Below are 19,786 nucleotides of genomic sequence, written 5' to 3'. Positions count from 1 at the left end.
AGAGACATATATAATAGCTGTATTTTATAACTAAGAAACAAAGTATTTTGAAGGTTTTTATAAAGTGTTTTTATATATTTCACAGGTTGATCCTGCATCTTTTAGTGCAGTTATGAAATATCTTTACACTGGCCGGTTTGAATGTCCGCAAGAGTTAGTAGAGAGATGTATTATGATTGGTGTCAACTGCAAACTAACAAACTTCAAATCAATGTTAGAAGACGCCCTTAAGAAAGCTCTCAGTTTACGTAAGTTAGCAAATCAGTATTGATATTGTTTTAAAGTACACTATGTTGTTTGTATTTTTTTATCTTAGAACTAGACCAATTACACTGCAATGACTTCTTGAGACCCCTTGAGTAATTCTATTGAAATTTGATAATTATTATGCATCACGAATAAAAATCTTATTTTACTTATGCAGTACATAGTGCTTATCAGTAATGCAATTGAATATTCAGTCATTATTATGAAGTTTGGTAATTCAATGAGGTCAAAGTCAGGTTTTAGCCTCTCAAAGGTCTCGCCGAAGTAATTTCATCTTTACTGAGAAGTGAAAATTGAGGATAGAGCTGGACATTTTGTCTCTTAATTGGAAAAGGACTAAAAGGGAATTGATAAAAAGTTAAAAGTAGTAGGTGATTTAGCAGGGGCCTGAAAGGATGTTAAAAAGGTCCTTTAGTAATGGTTGCACAGATCTGCCTGCTGCTATAGAATTACAAGATAATGTCTTGTGCAAGTTAGAATCATCGAAAGTAATTAATATTTTTGCTCTACTTTGAATAATGTTTTAACAGTATAAAGGATAAGGAATATTTCTAAAATGCAATAATGCTTCCGAAACAAAATCAAAAAGAGAGAGAGAGAGAGAGAGAGAGAGAGAGAGAGAGAGAGAGAGAGAGAGAGAGAGAGAGAGAGAGAGAGAGAGAGAGAGAGAGTGTGTGTGTGTGTATGTGTGTATTAGTTTTCTTTTATTTGATGTCAGAAATCCAGAAAACTTCAGATCATTCATATTTTCTCTCTCTCTCTCTCTCTCTCTCTCTCTCTCTCTCTCTCTCTCTCTCTCTCTCTCTCTCTCTCTCTCTCTCTCTCTCTCTCTCTCTCTCTGTAATAAATGAAATCTTTGTTTCTTTGCTAAGTTTCTGTTGAGGCTTTATAATCAAGTACCTCAGAGCTAAAAACTATAAAATATCGTGCATCGGCAACATGAATGAAACTCCGGTTAACATTATGTGATTCAACTCACAGTACAAGTAATAAAATATGAGAGGAGCATTTCAAATGAAACTATTGAAATTAATATGCTCATTGGAAAATGATAGATCAAATAATAATTGTTTCTTTTAGTGAATATGAAATATCCTTTGGTAGCATGCCTTAATAATAAGGGAGTTATTTGAATTGAAAATTGAAGTTGACGATAGACTAGGTAGGGTTGATCAGCTGATTTAAATGTAAACAATACATAAGATTATAATTCGCTATGTTTTTAATTATAGATACGATACTAAGATGTGAATATTAAATGCATTATTATTGGATACAGTTAAGTGAAACACCAGGGAGAACAGGGAGAGAGAAGGATGAAACAATATGACAAAGAGACGAGACAGTGGGAGGCGGTAGCCAAGTTCCTTCTCCTTGCACATTCCCTCCGCCAAATCTATGCTAATTCAAATAAATTAGCGAACTCAATGAATTTGGGAAATGCGAGAAGGAATGAAAAATAGGAATGGGAGTACGTCGAATGAAGGATAAGAAAGGGGTTTAAAATGATTAATAAAATGAAAATGACGATTGAATGCTAGAAAAGAGAAGATGAATGAAATCACGAAAAATAAAGAGAATCAAAAGAGTTGTAAAGATAGTTTTAAATATTTAACTTAGCCGGTGAATATATAATAGCTGCTACTCAGCGGCTCGACAGAAAACACACTCTAAAAACTCGCGAGCGATCGCTATGAAGGTTGCGGGTGTGCCCACCAGCGCCAACTAACGGTCAGATACCACTCTTGCATGTAAACAAACCCTTCAATTCTTCTCTGTCGACCTTGACGACAAGACGTATCAATACTCGCTGTAGAACCTGGAGTTTTCTCAACATATTTGGTGAAGTACTGTACTTCATTTTGGTTTGAGCTTTCGCAGTGCAGGTGTTTTTCCTCAACATAAACTCTTGAACTCTTTATTGAATCAGATTAATTGTTGATGACTTGGATTGTTTTTTGGAATTTTCTTTGACTAATTCAAAATGGCTGACCCTTCACAAGTACCTAGATTTCGGAAGTGTAATGCTAGGGACTGTAATAGGCGTCTTCCAAAGGCATCTCTCGACCCACATACTGTTTGTTCCAATTGTCGGGGTAAAACCTGTCAATTGGGAGATCGGTGTGAGGAATGCGTGGGCCTTTCGGAATTCGATTGGCTCGAATACGATAAGTATGCACGTAGGCTAGAGAGAGATAGGGTAAGGAGGAGTTCATCTAGGTCTGTAGATTTTTCCACATGCCCCTGAACCTAATCCTTCCCCTGTAGTGGTTGTTCCTAACCCCCCTTCTAGCACTCAGGAACCATCTATACAAGACATGTTACGTGCTATTCATGCCTTGGGGGAAAGAGTTGAAGCGTTAGCAACTGATCGTAATCAACTCATGGCTGACGTGAAGGAACTTAAGTGTCAGAGTGCCACGGCGGAAAGTGGGAAAGTGATTAGTGCGCAAAGTGTTGTGAACAGTGTTGCGACCGAGGGTTCGTCTGTTCGTGCCTGTCGTTCACCTAGTCCGGGACCTCTTGCAAGCTCCCAAGCCCAGGGGAGAAGTAATGTCGTACGACTTATGGGTTCGAGAGGCCTTGATCAGCGAACAGACGTTCCCTCTATGGTATCAGGCGTATCTCACCAAGATCGCCCCTACCATAAGACGAGAGAGCCCATTTTCTCCTCGTCTTCCGAAGGCTTTTCACGCAAGAAACCGTGGAGCAAGGTTTCTAGGCCTCTTAAACGGAAGTCGGTCCCTTCAGGACAGGTCCAGCATCCTGGATGTAGTCATTGGGACAGTTCGGACCCGTTGCAGTCATCGGATGACTGCTCGCCGCCTAAGCAAGGCAAGGTTGTGCCGTCTCAGACGTTAACCCCGTCGGTTACCGCACCCATTCCCGTGGACCCTAAATGGGTTATACTGCAGGACATGCACTCTAAGCTTGCCTCCCTTATGGAAGACTATTCTGCCGATAAGGTTTCCGTTGAGCCTAGCCGTTTATCTCATCGAGATCCTGGCCTTCAGCCACCCAAACGTTCCTTTGTGCGTCCTGTTGACGTTGGTGTAGCCAAGTCACGTCAGTCAGTTTGTTTAGAACCACACTCGATGCGGTCTCGTGTGGATTTTCAGCCGCATTTGGACGTTAGGCAACTTGCTGATGCTCCTGTTGACGTTCAGGACGTTCGCCAACCATCGGAGTTGACTTGTTTTGACGCTGAGCGTCAACATCCGCAGTCTAGAGTTGTTTTGACTGCTCAGACTAGGCGGTCAAAGCAGTCTCGGGTGGACGCTGTGCGTCCTCATGCACCTGTTGTTGTTGACAGTTCACAGACTGTCAAGCAGTTACATGACGTTGCGTCCTGGTCCGCTACTAATGCACCAGTGCGTGTGGACGCTGCGTGTCAAGCATTGCCAACCCCTTTGCTTGTTTCTCAGCAGTTGTCAGATGAGGAACCTTCAGATGAGGACGTTGCTGACCCTCAGCCTGAGGATCATCCTTCAGATATTGATGAACCCAGAACAGTTCCGCCATCAATGGACTTTAAGAAAGTCATGTTAATTTTTAAGGAGTTGTTTCCCGATCACTTCGTCTCTGTTGCTCCTCGTTCGCCGCCGTCTGAGTTTGTTTTAGGCGTACCTGCTGACATGCCAGCCTTTACAAAACTTGTGCTCTCTCGCTCATCCAAGAGAGCTTTACGGCTTTTAGGCGATTGGTTGGAAACCAAGAGGAGTTTGGGGAAGACGGCCTTTGCCTTCCCTCCATCTAAACTCTCGTCTAGATCGAGCGTCTGGTATGCCACGGGAGAAGTTCTCGGCTTGGGAGTCCCTGCCTCTGCCCAGGGCGACTTCTCAAGCCTTGTAGACTCTCCCCGCCGCCTAGCCATGAGACGCTCGAAGATTAGTTGGTCATCCTCGGACCTTGACCATCTGCTGAAAGGCATTTTTAGAGCCTTTGAAGTTTTCAACTTCCTTGACTGGCATTTGGGAGCCTTAAGTAGGAAAATCTCATCGGCTGATAGAGATGTCTCCGTACTCATTATGTCCTGCATGGATAAAGCCATCCGCAATGGATCCAATGAGCTCTCCTCCTCTTTTACTTCAGGAGTCCTTAAGAAGCGAGAGTCCCTTTGCTCTTATCTGTCGGCAGTAGTTACTCCCTGTCAAAGATCTGAGCTACTCTTTGCTCCCTTATCGAAGTTTTTGTTCCCTGAATATTTGGTTAAGGACATAGCTTTGTCACTCGTGCAGAAGGACACCCATGACTTGGTAGCGTCCTCTGCTCGCAAAGGGACTCCTTCGACATCCTTTTCTGCAAGACCAAGGATAGACACTCCGGCGTCCAGGTTTATTCCGCCCTTTCGTGGCAGAGCTCCCAGCAGGGGAAGTACTCGTGCCGAGGGAAAGAGAGGAAAGAAGAGAGGAGCCAAGTCCTCACGTGGCAGAGTCTGACTGCCCGCAGCCTCAGACAGCAGTAGGTGCCAGACTCAAGAACTTCTGGCAAGCCTGGGAGAAGAGGGGCGCAGACCAACAGTCTGTGAGGTTGCTCAGAGAGGGGTACAAAATTCCATTTGTACACAAACCTCCTCTAGCAACTTCCCCCATCGACCTCTCTCCCATGTACCGAGAGGAATCAAAGAGACAAGCCCTGAAACTAGAAGTGTCTCTTTTGCTAGAGAAGGGAGCGGTGGTGAAAGTCTCGGACCTTCAATCACCGGGGTTTTACAACTGCCTCTTCCTAGTACCGAAGAAAACAGGAGGTTGGAGACCGGTGCTAGACGTCAGTGCTCTGAACGTCTTTGTCACGAAGACAAAGTTTACCATGGAGACCACGAAATCAGTCTTAGCAGCGGTCAGAAAGGGAGACTGGATGGTCTCTCTCGACCTAAGAGACGCATACTTCCACATCCCCATTCACTCAGATTCCCAACCTTTTCTGAGGTTTGTTTTCGACAATGTGGTGTACCAGTTTCGGGCCCTGTGCTTTGGCCTAAGTCCTGCTCCTCTCGTGTTTACGAGGCTTATGAGGAATGTGGCAAAATTCCTCCATTTATCGGGAATCCGAGCCTCCCTTTACTTGGACGACTGGCTTCTCAGAGCCTCGTCCAGTCATCGCTGTCTGCAGGATCTTCATTGGACATTGGATCTGACCAAGGAATTGGGACTTTTGGTCAACATGGAAAAGTCCCAGCTGATTCCATCCCAAACTATACTGTATTTAGGGATGGAGATTCGCAGTCCAGTTTTTCGGGCTTTTCCGTCTGCCCCCCGAATAGAGCAAGCCCTGCTCATAATCCAACGGATGTTGAAGAGAGAACGTTGCTCAGTCAGGAATTGGATGAGTCTTGTAGGAACTCTATCATCCCTGGAGCAGTTTGTCTCGCTAGGAAGGCTACACCTTCGACCTCTCCAGTTCCATCTAGCTTTTCACTGGAAAAAGGACAAGACGCTAGAGGCGGTCTCAATCCCGATCTCCGAAACAGTAAAGGCATGCCTGAATTGGTGGAATGACAATATCAGTCTAAGAGAGGGACTTCCCCTAGCAGTTCAGAAACCAAACCACGTTCTATTCTCAGACGCATCGGATTTGGGTTGGGGTGCGACCCTGGACGGTCGGGAATGCTCAGGTCTGTGGACCTCAAGTCAGAGGAGCATGCACATCAATGGCAAGGAGCTTTTCAGTCCACCTGGCCTTGATGAACTTCGAGAGTCTCCTTCGAAACAAGGTGGTGGAGATCAACTCGGACAATACCACAGCCTTGGCATACATTTCCAAGCAAGGAGGCACCCACTCCCTGACACTGTACGAGATCGCAAGGGACCTGCTCATTCGGTCAAGAGATCGAGGCATCTCCCTGTTAACGAGGTTTATCCAGGGCGACTTGAACGTCTTAGCAGATTGCCTCAGTCGGAAGGGTCAGGTAATTCCTACGGAATGGACCCTCCACAAGGACGTGTGCAAGAGGCTTTGGGCGACTTGGGGTCAACCCACCATAGACCTCTTTGCAACCTCGATGACCAAGAGACTTCCAATCTATTGCTCTCCAGTCCCAGACCCAGCAGCAATACATATAGACGCTTTTCTTCTAGATTGGTCTCATCTAGACCTATATGCATTCCCACCATTCAAGATTGTCAACAAGGTACTGCAGAAGTTCGCCTCTCACGAAGGGACAAGGTTGACGTTAGTTGCTCCCCTCTGGCCCGCGAGAGAATGGTTCACCGAGGTACTTCGATGGCTGGTAGACTTTCCAAGAAGTCTTCCTCTAAGAGTAGACCTATTACGTCAGCCCCACGTAAAGAAGGTACACCAAGGCCTCCCCACTCTTCGTCTGACTGCCTTCAGACTATCGAAAGACTCTCGAGAGCTAGAGGCTTTTCGAAGGAGGCAGCCAGTGCGATTGCAAGAGCGAGGAGAGCTTCTACCATTAGAGTATACCATTCGAAGTGGGAAATCTTCCGAAACTGGTGCAAGTCAGTATCTGTATCCTCGTCCAGTACCTCTGTAGCCCAAATCGCTGATTTTCTCTTACACCTGAGAAAAGTTCGCTCCCTTTCAGCTTCCCCGATCAAGGGCTACAGGAGCATGTTGGCTTCGGTCTTCCGGCATAGAGGCTTAGATCTTTCCAACGATAAAGATCTACAAGATCTCCTTAAGTCTTTTGAAACCTCTAAGGAACGTCGTTTGGCTACTCCTGGATGGAACTTAGACGTGGTCCTAAGGTTCCTCATGTCAGACAGGTTTGAGCCATTACATTCAGCCTCCCTGAAGGATCTCACTCTTAAGACTCTTTTCCTGGTGTGCTTGGCCTCGGCTAAAAGAGTCAGTGAACTTCATGCCTTCAGCAAGAACATCAGTTTTTCTACAGAAAAAGCCACTTGTTCTCTTCAACTTGGTTTCCTGGCCAAGAATGAACTGCCTTCTCGTCCTTGGCCTAAATCTTTTGATATTCCTTGCTTATCAGAGATCGTAGGCAACGAACTGGAGAGAGTGTTATGTCCCGTTAGAGCTCTTAAGTTCTATTTAGCTCGTACTAAGTCATTACGAGGTAAATCTGAAGCGTTATGGTGTTCGGTTAAGAAACCATCCTTACCTATGTCAAAGAATGCTTTGTCATATTTTATCAGATTTTTAATACGAGAAGCCCATTCCCACTTGAATGAGGAAGACCAATCTTTGCTTAAGGTTAAGACGCACGAGATTAGAGCTATAGCAACCTCCGTGGCCTTCAAGCAAAATAGATCTCTGCAAAGTATCATGGACGCGACCTTTTGGAGAAGCAAGTCAGTGTTCTCGTCATTTTACTTGAAAGATGTCCAGACTCTTTACGAGGACTGCTACACACTGGGTCCATTCGTAGCAGCGAGTGCAGTAGTGGGTGAGGGTTCTACCACTACACTTCCCTAATTCCAATATCCTTTTTAATCTGTCTCTTGAAATGTTTTTAATATTGTTTTATGGGTTGTACAGAAGGCTAAGAAGCCTTTCGCATCCTGGTTGATTTGGTGGGTGGTCAAAGTCATTTCTTGAGAGCGCCCAGATTAGGGGTTTGATGAGGTCCTGTTGTATGGGTTGCAGCCCTTGATACTTCAGCTCCTGGGAGTCTTTCAGCATCCTAAGAGGATCGCTGGGCTTCGTGAGGAAGACAGACTTACAAGGCAGAGTAATCGTCTAAGTCAACTTCCTTACCAGGTACCTATATATTTTGGTTTTGTTATATTGAAAACTGTCAAAAACTCTTAGCTTATACGCTGTAAACTTAATTAACTCTGGTCTCTACCCACCGCCTTGGGTGTGAATCAGCTATTATATATTCACCGGCTAAGTTAAATATTTAAAAATGATATTTTGATTATAAAATAAATTTTTGAATATACTTACCCGGTGAATATATAAATTAAAGGCCCTCCCTTCCTCCCCAATAGAGACGCAGCGGGACGAGAAGAATTGAAGGGTTTGTTTACATGCAAGAGTGGTATCTGACCGATAGTTGGCGCTGGTGGGCACACCCGCAACCTTCATAGCGATCGCACGCGAGTTTTTTGAGTGTGTTTTCTGTCGAGCCGCTGAGTAGCAGCTATTATATATTCACCGGGTAAGTATATTCAAAAATTTATTTTATAATTAAAATATCATGTTGTAGATGTATGTGGGAAAGCAAAGTAAATGTACGAAAGGGATTTGTGAAGTAATTGGGAAAGTGATTAAGGATATGATAGTAATAAGTGAAGGAATTAATAATGTGAAGGAGATATTCACTTTCTGTGAAAGCGAATGGTCATATCAGTGGGATGATATTGTGTAAGTGAATACTGTATAGGTTGATTAAGGACTACGCAGATTTGATTTGCAGATTTGAGTCTAAACAATCCATGAGATTATAATTCGCTGTTTTTAATGATAAATAAAATTTGGATATTACATGCATTATTATTGGATACAGTTAGGTGAAACACCAGTTTAATCAAAATTCGGTTTATTTAAAATATAGCTGTAATTTTTTACCACAGTAAATGGATACGCACTGTACAGAGAGAGCTAGGACCATCTGGGTGTAGAGATAAGTAGGGGCGTGCAGCGGTCCCAGTGTAAAGGATTTGAAATCATCGCCCAGCTTGAATTTAATCGCAATTTTTATGAGAATTTTTATTTAATAGGTATTGCATTGTTCTTGGCCATCTCAATGCTGTAGCCAACTATTAGAAATCAAATTTTTAATGTTAGGTAAACAATCATCACAAAGAATATTTTTTTTCTCCTTGGCCACGAAAAACAGAAACCGCGTAGCCAGAAACCGCAATTAACGAGGTTCGACTGTACATGACATAAGTTCTCATTCACCTTTCTCAAGCACTTGGTTGTCGTTCTCTCAATCGAGAGAAAAGGCTCCTCACCAACCTAAGTACTGTATGTTGGATACCTAGGATAGAGAGGTGTTAGAGTCAATTAAAAGAAAATCAAAGGCATTTAAGAACAGTAAAGTAAGGCATGCACAGGGTGCAGAGGAACGGTATAGAGAAGAGATATTCAAGGAGGAAAGTAGGTACTGTATAGCTATTGGAAGAGTTGGAAAAGCAGTAAAGCAATTGAATGAAAGGCTAGGAACAAAGGAAGGAGAAAAGGATATCTATAAGATTGTAAACTTGAGGAAAAGTAAAAAACAGGATTTGGGGCCCAAGTGAGAGTCATCAAAGATAGAGATGGAAATATATTGCATTGGGATGAAGATATTAAGAGGAGATGGAGAGCAACTATTGAATACTGAGAGAGAGAGAGAGAGAGAGAGAGAGAGAGAGAGAGAGAGAGAGAGAGAGAGAGAGAGAGAGAGAGAGAGAGTGTGAGTGTGTGTGTGTGTAGGGGCCAGTCATGGAAATGCGGATTACACAAGGGAAAGGGGGTTAGGTAAAATTGAAAATGTTAAATCACGAGGTACATCATACTTTCAAATTAAAATGGTCAAAATACCAGCTAAAGAGGGGGAAAAATGGATGCTGGATTTATTAAGAGTGACATGGGAAGAGAAAATAATACCTAAAGACTGGGAAGTGTGTCTAATGACATCTATTGTATATTTGAGGAGAAATGGGATGTTATGAAATGTGGTAACTAAAGGGGAATTAAATTAACGGAACATGGTTTGAAAGTTTTTGAAAGGGTACTAGATGAGAGATTGGGAGAGTTTGCAAAGATTGGGAAACAACTTACGAATTCATGAGAGGGAGAGAGAGCTACTGTGGATGCCATCTTTTTAGTAAGCCAGGTACAAGAAAAGAGGCTACAGGGAAACCAGAAGGTCTTCTGTGTTTTTGTAGGTCTAGAGAAAGCTTATGGTAGAATCCCAAGAGAGTTGATTTTTGGTACTTAAGGAAGATGAAAGCCTCAAAGAGATTGGTTAGAATGGCAAAGACGATGTACAAACGAACAAAGAAAAAAGTAATAACAACATTTGGAAAACCAGAAATTTTTGAAGTAATCATTATTATTATCATTATTATTATTATTATTATAATATTAATTATTATTATTATTATTATTATTAGTAGTAGTAGTAGTAGTAGTAGTAGTTAAACTACAACCCTAGTTGGAAAAGTAGGCTATTATAATATATACATTCCCAAAGGTAGAATTTTATATTGAATGTCACTGAGGTTGATATTTGCATTGATATATATATATATATATATATATATATATATATATATATATATATATATATATATATATATATATATATATATACATATATATATATATATATATATATATATATATATATATATATATATATATATGTATATAGGTATATATATGTATATATATGTATGTATGTGTATATATATATGCATATATATATATATATATATAAAACGGATTTTGAGCGAAGCGAAAAATCTATTTTTGGGTGAGATAGCCATGGCGTCCTGATGGAAGGTTCCTTTTTGGTAGCTTCCTTGGGTAAATAACTACTAAGATATTCCCAGAGAATTTAACCACAGGTTATCACAGAATTCTAACTTCTGGAGCGAGTATCCTAAAGGTTTCCCTTTGAAGACATCGTATATCAACAGGGGACGCATGTATTAACGCGCCACATAGCTATCTACACCCCGAACAGAGTTAATGCTTCGGTGTGTAAAGGCGGAGAATAGCTGGGAGCCGTTCCATAGCTAATCTCATCCGTGGCTACTTTTGGTACTCGAGACGTAAACAAACGGGCGCCATTGCTTAAATGACGTCACGTCCGTCTTCATCCTGAAGCCAGTTGCTTGCCGATCACCATGATACAGCAGAGCAGGGTGGGACCTAAAAACTGGACGAAGTAGCAGGGAGGGTCCATCAGGACGCCATGGCTATCTCACCCAAAAATAGATTTTTCGCTTCGCTCAAAATCCGTTTTTTGGGCTCAAGCCATGGCGTCCTGATGGAAGGTTCCTTTTTGGTAGCTTCCTTGGGTAAATAACTACTAAGATATTCCCAGAGAATTTAACCACAGGTTATCACAGAATTCTAACTTCTGGAGCGAGTATCCTAAAGGTTTCCCTTTGAAGACATCGTATATCAACAGGGGACGCATGTATTAACGCGCCACATAGCTATCTACACCCCGAACAGAGTTAATGCTTCGGTGTGTAAAGGCGGAGAATAGCTGGGAGCCGGTCCATAGCTAATCTCATCCGTGGCTACTTTTGGTACTCGAGACGTAAACAAACGGGCGCCATTGCTTAAATGACGTCACGTCCGTCTTCATCCTAAAGCCAGTTGCTTGCCGATCACCATGATACAGCAGAGCAGGGTGGGACCTAAAAACTGGACGAAGTAGCAGGGAGGGTCCATCAGGACGCCATGGCTATCTCACCCAAAAATAGATTTTTCGCTTCGCTCAAAATCCGTTTTTTGGGCTCAAGCCATGGCGTCCTGATGGAAGGTTCCTTTTTGGTAGCTTCCTTGGGTAAATAACTACTAAGATATTCCCAGAGAATTTAACCACAGGTTATCACAGAATTCTAACTTCTGGAGCGAGTATCCTAAAGGTTTCCCTTTGAAGACATCGTATATCAACAGGGGACGCATGTATTAACGCGCCACATAGCTATCTACACCCCGAACAGAGTTAATGCTTCGGTGTGTAAAGGCGGAGAATAGCTGGGAGCCGTTCCATAGCTAATCTCATCCGTGGCTACTTTTGGTACTCGAGACGTAAACAAACGGGCGCCATTGCTTAAATGACGTCACGTCCGTCTTCATCCTGAAGCCAGTTGCTTGCCGATCACCATGATACAGCAGAGCAGGGTGAGACCTAAAAACTGGACGAAGTAGCAGGGAGGGTCCATCAGGACGCCATGGCTATCTCACCCAAAAATAGATTTTTCGCTTCGCTCAAAATCCGTTTTTTGGGCTCAAGCCATGGCGTCCTGATGGAAGAATACCAGAGAATCAATGTATCGTGGTAGATTTTCCCCTATTGGTAAGTGCCAAGGGCTTTGAACAAAATAGCATAGTAATCTTAATAAAGAACCGTAGGGAAGAATCTTCCTGCCCCCCTTGGCAGTGAAGTTCCCACGGGCCATGCCGAGATCAAAGTGGTTATTGAAGGGCTATTCACCTTGTTAGAAGAACCTGAAGAACTTGGAGACGAGACTGAATGGTTGGCATTTGTATCGGAACATTCTGGAAGGCAGACAAGTGGTGGTTGGACACTGTGTGCTGAGAAGGTTGGTTTCGTCTCCAGGGTATGAAGAGTAAGTATTCGTATTGGAATATTACGTTGTAAGAGTGAATATAAAATAAGGGTTAGGACCTTAAAATCTCCATGAACCATAAGGAAAGGGGATAATAAAACTATGACAGGCATGTATTTCATAGTAAGTAGGAGCGGATTGAGACGCACAAGTAATAAAATAGAAATTTTATTTCACAGTTGCAGAAATTAAATGAATTGCAGCAATAAGTAAAGTTAATTTACAGTAATTATAATGTACATAGTAATAAAGACTTGCTCTTGAATCTGAAAGGGAATTTCAAATTTATTAGTTGGCACTCGTTCTCGAGGAACGTTAGTCTTTAATTAAAACACATCATGCTCTAGGCATGCGGCACTTGTGTGACAACTATGACATTTCACCTGGGATAAGAACAGTTATAAGAAAGCACTAAGGGTTTTCGACATCACTATGTATCGCTCGAGGGTCAACATAGGCACCCGAAGAGTTAGAGTCCCAAGTAACTCACTGTTCTATGCAGAGTTAGGTGCAGGTTTCATAACACTACCTGCGGCTACCACAAAATGTTTGACTTTGTGCACTTGTTTCGCATAATGTTTGAAGAAAACACGCGAGGACTTCCAGCCTGTGAAGCTTTTAAGGCTTTCGAAGTCCATACTCTGAAAGAAATTCAGAGACGATGCAACTTTTCTAGGATCGTGACCGGCGGGTGTACTGTCGGGATCCGCTCTGCGAATGAAGTAGGTGATTTTTGCTCTTAGTTGTTTCAGTGACAGGTCGCTGCCCGATGTTTCTCCTTTGAAGAGTTGGCCTCCACCAAAGTTCGAAGTTCTGCGAAGATAGACCTTGAGGCTCTCTACTGGGCATAAAGAGGGATCTTCCTTCAGGGGGCATATTCTCCAGGGGCCCCATCTTTTGGTGGGTAATTCATTTTTGGCGAGAAACGTCGGATCCGGGGAGAGGGTGATGTCTCCTGAATCAGTAAACAGGATATGACCCTCTTCTCTTGACAATGCCACTATTTCGCTGACTCGGGCTCCTGAGGCAAGAGCAAAGAGAAATATAACTTTCTGAGTCAGATCCTTGAGAGGGCATGAATCATTATCTAAGTTGGAGGCGAAATGGAGCACCTTGTCCAATGACCAGGAGATCGGTTTCGGTGGGGGTGCTGGGCGTAGACGAGCGCATGCTTTCGGCAGTTTATTGAAGATGTCGCTGGACAGATCAATTTGGAAGGCATACGATAGTGGTCTAGTCAAGGCCGATTTGCAAGTTGAAATCGTATTGGCTGCTAATCCCTGTCCATGAAGGTGAATGAAGAAGGACATGCAGAAATCAATTGTGATTTCCTTAGGATTTTTTGTCTTGACGAAAGAGACCCATTTTCTCCAAGAAGATTCGTATTGCCGTCTTGTGGATTCGGTCTTGTATTCCTCGAGGAAGTCTAGACTTTTCTTCGAGATCCCAAACCTCTTCTTTGCGGCTAGGGAGAGAAAATCATGAGATGAAGGTCCTTGATTTTCGATGATGAAGCGAAGACAGTCGACTTCTGTACTTGTTGGGAGAGAACTGGGCCCGGGAGAGGGATCAGCTTGGGCTGCAGCTCCAGGACCAGGGGGTACCAGTTGCTCCGGGGCCACTTGGGAGCCACTAGGGCCGCTGTCCCTTTGAAGGTTCTCAGCTTGGAGAGGACTTTCAGCAGAAGGTTGGTGGGAGGGAACAGGTAGATCTTGGACTATCTGTTCCAGTCCAGTGACATGGCATCCACTGCTTCTGCCTTGGGGTCCTCGTACGGGGCCATGTACCGAGGAAGTTGATTGATGTCGCTCGTTGCGAAGAGATCTATCTGAAGTTCTGGGACTTGGTGAGAGATGAAGGAGAATGATCTTGCGTCTAGAGACCATTCCGACTCTATCGGGTTTGTCCGAGATAGAGCATCCGCTGTCACGTTGCGGAATCCTTGTAGGTGAACTGCAGACAGGTGCCATTTCTTCTTCTCTGCCAGACGGAAGATTGGGAGAAGCACCTGATTTATCTGGGGCGATCTTGAGCCTTGGCGATTGAGACATCGAACTACCACCGAGTTGTCTAGGGTTAGACGAATACGGATCGAGGGAGGCGGGGAGAGTTTCTTCAGAGTTAGAAGGACCGCCATGGCCTCCAAGATGTTGATGTGAAACGTCTTGAACAGGGGAGACCATGTGCCTTGAGCCTGTTTTTGGTGGGAGTGACCTCCCCAACCCTCCAGCGAAGCGTCCGTGTGGATGTTGAGTGATGGAGGTGGGTGTTGAAGAGGCATGGACCTTTTCAGGGCCTTTGCTTCCGACCACGGCTTGAGGAGAAGTCGAAGTCTGTTTGGGAGCCATCTCTTGAGGTCTCTTCGAGCGATGGATGCAGAACGTCTCCAGACTTCCGCGGCATCCTTTAGCTGTGCACGAAGCACTGGGTTTGTTACTGAGGCGAACTGTAGAGAGCCTAGAACTCGTTCCTGCTGGCGTCTTGAGATCCGCTTGGATTTCAGTAGTCGCTTGACAGACCCTGCTATTTCCTTCCTTTTCTTCTGGGGAATGGAAAGGCGGTGTGACTGAAGGTTCCATTGGATTCCTAACCATTGGAACTTCTGAGCTGGAGAGAGGCGAGATTTCTTCACGTTTATCTTGAATCCCAGGTGTTCTAGGTACTGGGTGACTTTGCTGCAGGATTTTACACAATCCTCGGGCGATGGAGCCCACACTAGCCAATCGTCGAGGTAGGCCATCACCTGGACGTCTCGGAGGCGGAGCTGTTGTACTATGGCGTCCGCCAGCTTTGTGAAGATCCGAGGGGCCACATTGAGGCCGAAGGGCATGGCCCTGAAGGCGTAGCTTTTCCTTTGGAGTCGAAATCCTAGGTAGGAGGAAGCGTGATGATTCATCGGAACGTGCCAGTAGGCATCCGCCAGGTCTATGGAGACCGTGTAAGAACCTCGAGGCAGAAGGGTCCTTATCTGTTGAAGAGTCAGCATCTTGAACTTGTCGTTCTCTATGAACTTGTTGAGGGGGGATAAGTCCAGAATGACTCTGAGTTTGTCGGAGTCTTTCTTGGGGACACAAAACAGTCTCCCTTGGAACCTGGTGGACTTTACCTTCCTTATCACCTTCTTGTTCAAGAGATCTAGGACATATTCTTCCAGAAGGGGGGTTGATTGTTGGAAGAATTGCTGGAATGTTGAGGGTGGTTGAGTCCAACTCCAGCCTAGACCCTTCTTGACGATGCTGTGTGCCCAGGGATCGAAGGTCCAACGATCCTGGAATTGGCGGAGTCTTCCTCCCACCGGAAGCACTTCATTGCTTCTGGTGTCCCGAGGGCTTGCTGCCTCGGCCGCTAGCTCCCTTTCCTCCTCTGCCTCTGGAGGGACGGCGAGACGCGTCTCTGCCTGCACCTCTGCTTGAGCCTCTACCTTTGGGACGAAAGGTAGTCGTCTGTTGCTCGAAAGCAGGGGTGAAAACCGGTGACTGTGACAAGACCGGTTGGGTGACCAGCTGAAAGGTCTGCTGTGGCTGAGCTGCCACTTGGGAGGTAGCGGGTCCCGGAAACTGACGTCTTGGTTGACGTTGCTGGGGTTTCTGTTTGGAAGATTTCCTCTTAGGTTGAGGTCCGTCGTCCTGAGAGGATTTCCTCTTTTTTGACATGCCCCACTTGTGGAGAAGGTTCCTATTCTCCGTGGCGGCTTTGTCGGTGATCTCCTTCACAAAGTCAGAAGGAAAGAGGTGTTTACCCCAGATGTTGGAGGAAATCAGCCTCCGGGGTTCGTGTTTCACAGTGGCACCTGCGAACACGAATTCACGACAGGCTCTCCGAGCCTTCATGAAGTGGTACATGTCCTTCACCAGGGTTGCCATGTGGGATTTGGCAAGTACCATGTAGTGGTCTGGTACTCTGGTGTCACAGGCCATGATGTCCAGTTGGACCTGGTGGGACATGGATGCTGCGAGCCTCTCCTTCGTATCTTGTTCCCGACGAAGGAGGTGATCGTTGAGTTTCGGGAGGTCTTCATTAAACTGACGTCCGGCGACGTCAGGATCTAGCTTTCCCACCACGAAAGTATGCTGGATGTCCTTCCAGTGTTGAGCGTCGGGGGGAGTGACTATGGAGAAGGGTCTGCACTCCTCCAGTGCAGGGCAGGCTTTTCCCTCTTCCACAGCCTTGAGGCACGCAGCGAAGGCCTTTTCCATGAATGGAAGGACTGCATCCTCGGGTGCGACGTAGGTAGGGTGCTTCTTGCTCAGGGCCGGAAGCTTAGAGCAGGTAAAACCCCTACTTTTAAACGTGTTGGCTAGCATAGCCTGGGCCTCCGTGAGATCGAACACTATCTCCTCTTTTGGTTCGGTCTCTTCTTTAGAGGCAGGTTCAGAACGAAGCCGGACGTAATAGTCCGGGTAGGCTTTGAAGTTTGGGAAGAACTCCACGTCTTCCAGGGGGACCGTGCCGATCTTGTCGCTGACGAAGATCCTGCCGGTCGCAATAACCATATGCTCAGCATACCTCCATGGGTTGGCATGTGAGCAAGCGGGGAGATCCTTAACCGAGATCTTCTTCGGTTCTTTGGATCCTATCATGGACCTGATGAACTCCTGATTTTCCTTCAGCCTGTCGTCCATGATGGCTTTAATCATCCGGAGCATCTCTTGGGTGGATGGCAAGGGTTCCGGGGTAGTGGAGGTAGACGGGAGAGACACTTCCGTCGGTGTAGGAGTAGGGGCGGTGATGGAAGGAGGAGCGACCTCTTGCTCCGACTCGGTGTATTCCACCTGGTCTTCATCATCTTCAGCACCTTGAGCCATAAGGGTCTTCTTCGTGTCCTCCGAGACATCCGACATGTGTTCATCATCTTCGGAATCCAGGCGGCACTCGTGCATGGACTGGGCCATGACTACATCTGGTTCCACCGTAATTTGGACAGTGGGGATCAAATCCTTGGGCACCACAGAATCAGGGGAGGCCTTTGGGAACAGAAGTGACCTCAATTCTTCAGTGGCCAGGTACGGTCCGGTGGCATTCTTCTGGAAGCCACGCACCCACTTGCGTAGCTTCTCCCGAGAAGTGTCCCTGACCTCCGCTGAGGGAGGGTTATGGAAGGCATCAACTAGGTGAGCCTGGCAGACCGTACAGTTCAGCGGGTCCCAGAATTTCAAATCCCCTTTCTTGTTAGCACAAGGGGCGTGAGTCCTGCAAGCCGTATGCCTGTAGAAGTGCGGGCGTTTCACAGCGCAGAAGTCGAAGTCACACTTCATCTGCTCCTCCTGTGGAAGAAAGAGAAAATGAGTATGGGGGGAGTCATAAGAATGGCTCTTAAGCTAAGTTAATATTAATCATTAATTTTAACTTGATAAAGGGTGTGATGCACAGAGGATTGAGATAGTAAAGAAACATACTCCGTGCATCCCGCCCGGCTGGTTACCGCAAGCTTCATCCTTGGATAATCCGAGGTGGCCGAAGGCGCAGGATAGAATTCCCGTAGAAGTCCATAGGGCAACGGAATTCCATGGGAATTGCCAAGGATAAGTTTGGGACTGAGGCCACTCAGTCCCAAATTAGGGGGCTAAAGGATCCCCAAAGGTAACTGCTTCCGGCAACCAGCCGCGCTAAGATACACGCAGCATGCTGGAAATCTGAAGAATGCAAAAGGACAGCATGATTACCAGTAGAACAGTACCAAGGTACTGATCCATTAACGTAAACAGGCCATCTGGTTGCAGTGTAGGGCTATCAGTATCAGATGATAGCTAGTAGAAGGGGGTGTAAGTCGTCTTGACGCCTCCGGGAGGTTCCGGCAGACCTCCGGCACGCCGGAGGCCGCTCCAGCAGAGTTTCTGGCATTAGGACAGACAATATAAGTCAAGAGTAATACCAGGGTGGCGGCCGCCGGCACAACGGCAGCACGCCGGCAGAGGGAGCGGCGGCTCCGGCAGCCGGAGGATGCCAGATTGGTGACAGGAACAAGGATGGTTATAGCAGAACCGGGTTGCCGGCAGTGGATGCCGGCACTCCGGTGGCCGGCCGGCACTCCGGTGGCCGGCCGGCGGGCGGACGGCCAAGCTATGAGGAAGGTGGAGAGCCATCGGCTGGAATCCGGCGGCAGGCGGCAGTCCCCCGGCACACGGAGGACTGGCGGCCATGGGGGTATGGGGAGAGTCACCAAGGTAGTAGGTGGGTATCGCCGACAGTGGAGGCGGCAAGGGACCGGCACCCGGATAGTGAAAGAGACAGAGAGAGGGATGTAAGGAGTCCAGCCATGGACTCCCAGACATCCCCCCCTGAGAGGGAGTACCCATGATAGAGGCTGGCTCTATCACCCAGAAGCAGGGGCCGCAGAGGACCGGGAGCTAGGGTAGCCCAAGGGAGGGCTAGGGGACACCCAAGAGGGGGAGACCCCTGTATACAGAACACATCCAGTGGCTAACCCCATAGGACACTATGAAGGGTATATGTACCAGAGCGGACTGTACACAGAAGCTCAAGGTAGCCCTATCACTCCACCCTAAGGAGGAGTTTTAGGACAGGGGACAGATGGGTATAGACTAACCTAAGTATAGGCTAGGCTATACAAGAGATAGGTGGGGAGGGGAGAAGAGAAGAGTCTTCCATGGAAGGGGTTCTGTACCAGAGCGGCCACTAAGGAAGGGAGGACACTCCCTAACCTAAGGTAAGGCAGCCTGACTGAAACGGTGCATGGGTACAGTTTCAGCAAGGAACAGAATACCCTTCCAAACCTAACCTAGAGCAGGGATGAACGTCCTGAACTAGGAAGGATAGAAGACATATCGCTATCGCAGGACAGTCGTAAACTAGTCCTAGCAATAGAGGAAAGGCTAGCCGTTCCTCACTCTCAGGCGCAACCCTAAGGGGGGTTCATTCCCTTAGGGAGGACAGAGAGGCGATAACATACTTTGGTAAGAGCTTGATCCCCTTACGTGGTAAGGGGAGCAAGGCTACACAGAGGGAATGCCCAAGGGCAGGGGGATGAAGGAAGCATATAGGGGTCCTACATGTAGGTTAGGTTAGGAAGGCACACTAACTAACCTATCCCCTATATGGTCCCTGAAGGCGAAAACACTTGCATCACAGTCAATAGTATTGTAAAATAATGCCACTATCTTCAAAAGTTAGCCTAGGATCACTGATAAAATCATGCATGAACACTAATATATAGGCGCTCTGGCCTGGGGGCTATAGTAGCCAACTGGTATGGGGTCAATCGATGACCGGTAAAAAAGCGTCAAAACACGATATAAAAGTTCCTAGCTATGAAGACTAAATAAACTAATGTT

At 45.9% G+C, this 19,786-nt stretch overlaps 2 protein-coding genes across 2 annotated transcripts in view; one reads left to right on the top strand and one right to left on the bottom strand.

Moving 5' to 3' along the window:
* Positions 1-19,786, top strand: part of LOC137648679 (ankyrin repeat and BTB/POZ domain-containing protein 1-like) — a 253,964-nt gene that overhangs the window by 78,595 nt on the left and 155,583 nt on the right. Inside the window, exon 5 of the mRNA XM_068381691.1 lies at positions 86-248. Coding sequence (XP_068237792.1) covers positions 86-248 — 163 coding nt within the window. The remainder of the gene's footprint in view (positions 1-85; positions 249-19,786) is intronic.
* The window catches only part of LOC137648680 (ras-related protein Rab-32-like), a 273,560-nt gene that overhangs the window by 152,080 nt on the left and 101,694 nt on the right, over positions 1-19,786 (bottom strand). The window lies entirely within an intron of this gene.

The sequence above is a fragment of the Palaemon carinicauda genome, chromosome 10, assembly GCF_036898095.1.
Source record: "Palaemon carinicauda isolate YSFRI2023 chromosome 10, ASM3689809v2, whole genome shotgun sequence".
In the NCBI taxonomy this organism is placed as follows: domain Eukaryota; kingdom Metazoa; phylum Arthropoda; class Malacostraca; order Decapoda; family Palaemonidae; genus Palaemon; species Palaemon carinicauda.
Note: the sequence above shows the minus strand (reverse complement) of the source record. Positions and strands in the feature narration are given on the sequence as shown.